Consider the following 2,785-nt stretch of genomic DNA (forward strand, 5'->3'; position numbering starts at 1 on the left):
AACGTGACGGTTTGTCACTGACCACCTTGTTCCCGCTCACAGGCCTAACCCAAACTGATAGAGAGCCGGCCGATACTGTGAACATTTAGGTCAAGTTTGCCCCATGTCAAATGTCTGCCTGTTAGAATGTTAAAAGCTGGCTTGACTGCCAGGGATACACAGCAGGCTTATCATCGAATCAATACTCAACCGTTGGCCACTCGGAGAACGCCAGAGCTCAGCGCGGCATGGCGTACACACTCCAAAGCGAGGCACAGAAGATATTCGACAAGATTGTCTCGGACCCCAGGCTGAACAGTCCAGATGGAGTCAAGGAGTTTGCAAGCAAGGTAAAATTTATAGGGGACGAGACACAACCGTTCTATCCTACACCGTGGAAATGTGCCGAGTCGCAGGCAGCGTTGCTCGCATACGTTGGAATCTTTGCCGCTGCTATATCCAAGGAACGATACGGGCTAGATCAGTATATCGAGGTTGACGTGTGAGTGCCACCAAGACAAAACCGCCGTTCCTTGTGGAAGATCCAACGTTAATCATACTCAGGTCCCATGCCCTCTTGACCGGGTTGGCACAATGCTTCATCCGGTGCAACGATAAATGGAACAGTCTGGCTCCGGAAATGGACGTAGTCACACGTCGGTGGGATCACGGCTACACGCGCGAACTCTATCGCCAGCTTGCAACCAACATCTACAAGACAAAGGACGGCCGATGGTATCAGCTACATGGGAGCATGGATGCGACACCAGTGCTTACCATGCTCGGCCAGCCGCAGCATAACGAGAAGAATCTCTCCTGGAACGAAATACTGGACATGTACTCGCAGCTTGTCGAGAGAATCGACTCAAAGAGTCTCGATAACTGGAGTAATAACGTGTACCGTGTGCCAGGCATAACAGCATACGGGGAGGACGAATTCAAAGCTTTGCCTCACGTGAGTCCCGGCGTGGCTCGTCTGATTTCTTTACGCAGACTGACTCGGTTAACAGGGCCAAGCTATCAAGGATGAGCCATATTACAGCTGCCTTAAGCAACCTTACTACGAACAGCCAGCAGTGTCCTGGGGTCCACCCATCGATGCTTCCGACAAAAAGCCCCTCTCCGGTATAAAGGTACTAGAACTAGCACGAGCCATTGCTGCGCCCACCATCGGAAGAGTCTGTGCTGCTCTCGGTGCTACGGTCATCCGTGTCAGTTCTTCGGTCAATAAAGAGTTGCCGATCACGTTAATCGACGGCTGTGTCGGCAAAATTAGCGTGGACATCAATCTGAAAACATTCGAAGGAAGGAAGAAGCTCCTTGAGCTAATCGAAGAGGCCGACGTCTTCATCGATGGATATCGGCCGTCGGTCCTCGAGCACTTGGGATTTGGAAGGGACGCCGTATTTGGACTGGTCTCGGAGCGTGACCGAGGTATTGTTTATTGTCAGGAAAATTGCTACGGCTGGAAAGGCCCCTGGGTCACACGCCCCGGATGGGCACAAATCGCTGACGTTGTGAGTTAAGTGCCATGCCACGAGTCAATCAGTATCTCTGACGTGAAATAGGGCTCCGGCGTCGGATTAGCCTGCGGACGATTCCACGGCTACGACGAAGCACACTGTTTTCCAGGACCTAATGCTGATTACTTGTTCGTGGTCGTCCACCCCCTTGTACACTGGATCGACTAGCTAACCAAATCGTTCAGAACTGGCCATTCCGGGGCCGCGGGTGTTTTACACGCTCTCTACCTAAGGTCCAAGGTTGGCGGATCGTACCTGGTCCAGTGTTCTCTCCTCGTCTCCGACCTTCACATGATAAGCTACGGGAAGTACACGGAAGAGCAGATCGTGGCCCTAAAGAAACGCAACAAGGAGGTGGTTGGGAAGGTGCGGCATTATGACGAAGTTGTCTCGCTGAACGTCAATGAGTACATCATCCGTGGTTTCACGGCAGATCGACCGTTTGAAAAGGCATATAAGAAGGAATATTTCCAGCGGCTCGACGGTAGTCCCTGGGGCATGGGTCCAATTGACGTTGTCAGACTTGGCCTATCACTGAGCGACACTAACACTAAATTTCCCTCTGTAGTGGCGCCTCCGGGGTACCATCTCCCACGGTGGGATATCAAACAAAACCCTGATTTTGAGCCCATTGTGGTGGCAAAAAAATAGCTGGAACAGAGTCAAACGACTCTGCCCAGGGACAAAATCACGAGGTGTCCCTTCGCCGCCGGATCAGACATCAAATGTCGAGCGCCTTTTGATTCCCAGCCCTTCATTCTGTCGGTTCTCCTCATTCCTCAAAACATCCAATATGACGTTAAGGAGGCTTTTGGCGAGCCCAAATACACGCATACGCCTCAAGATACGAGCTGTTTGGTCGAGGACCTGCCTCAGGCTCCCAGGCCCCTGCAAGTCTGGGATTTCATGCAGGATGATGATATAGGGTCCCCCTTGCTGAATCCATTCATTGATCATCGCGTCAGAGGCAGCATCCTCCCCGGCAAGATGATCGACATGCACACACCTACAGCTACCGTGGCCATCTGCGGGTAAGAGAGCGATCAAGGCCCAACGTGTCAAGCCAGCGTAGAACAAACTCTAAGTTTCATATTTGTCAGTTGTACGGATGGACTCGTGTCGTGGCGAGCATCTGTGCGAGGCGGTAAACGACTTGCCGTGTATGCCTAGGGTCTTCCGCTGACCACAGCCTGATTCGTTCCCCGGCTACGGCGCGTGTGTCTGCCGATAGAAGGTAGCATAACCATGTGGTCATGAGACCAAGTTCATAGACCATAGTAATA

General features: G+C 52.1%; 1 protein-coding gene across 1 annotated transcript; it reads left to right on the top strand.

The window, feature by feature from the left end:
* Nucleotides 1–227: 227 nt before the first annotated feature.
* A1O5_05635 (uncharacterized protein) lies at nucleotides 228–2,153 on the top strand (the record flags this gene model as incomplete). Its single annotated transcript, XM_007746234.1, has 5 exons — nucleotides 228–481; nucleotides 544–934; nucleotides 990–1,496; nucleotides 1,548–1,630; nucleotides 1,688–2,153. The coding sequence occupies 5 exons, from the start codon at nucleotides 228–230 to the stop codon at nucleotides 2,151–2,153; spliced, it is 1,701 nt and encodes a 566-aa protein (XP_007744424.1).
* Between the last annotated feature and the right edge of the window lie 632 nt (nucleotides 2,154–2,785).

The sequence above is a fragment of the Cladophialophora psammophila genome, assembly GCF_000585535.1.
Source record: "Cladophialophora psammophila CBS 110553 chromosome Unknown aczJe-supercont1.8, whole genome shotgun sequence".
NCBI lineage: Eukaryota > Fungi > Ascomycota > Eurotiomycetes > Chaetothyriales > Herpotrichiellaceae > Cladophialophora > Cladophialophora psammophila.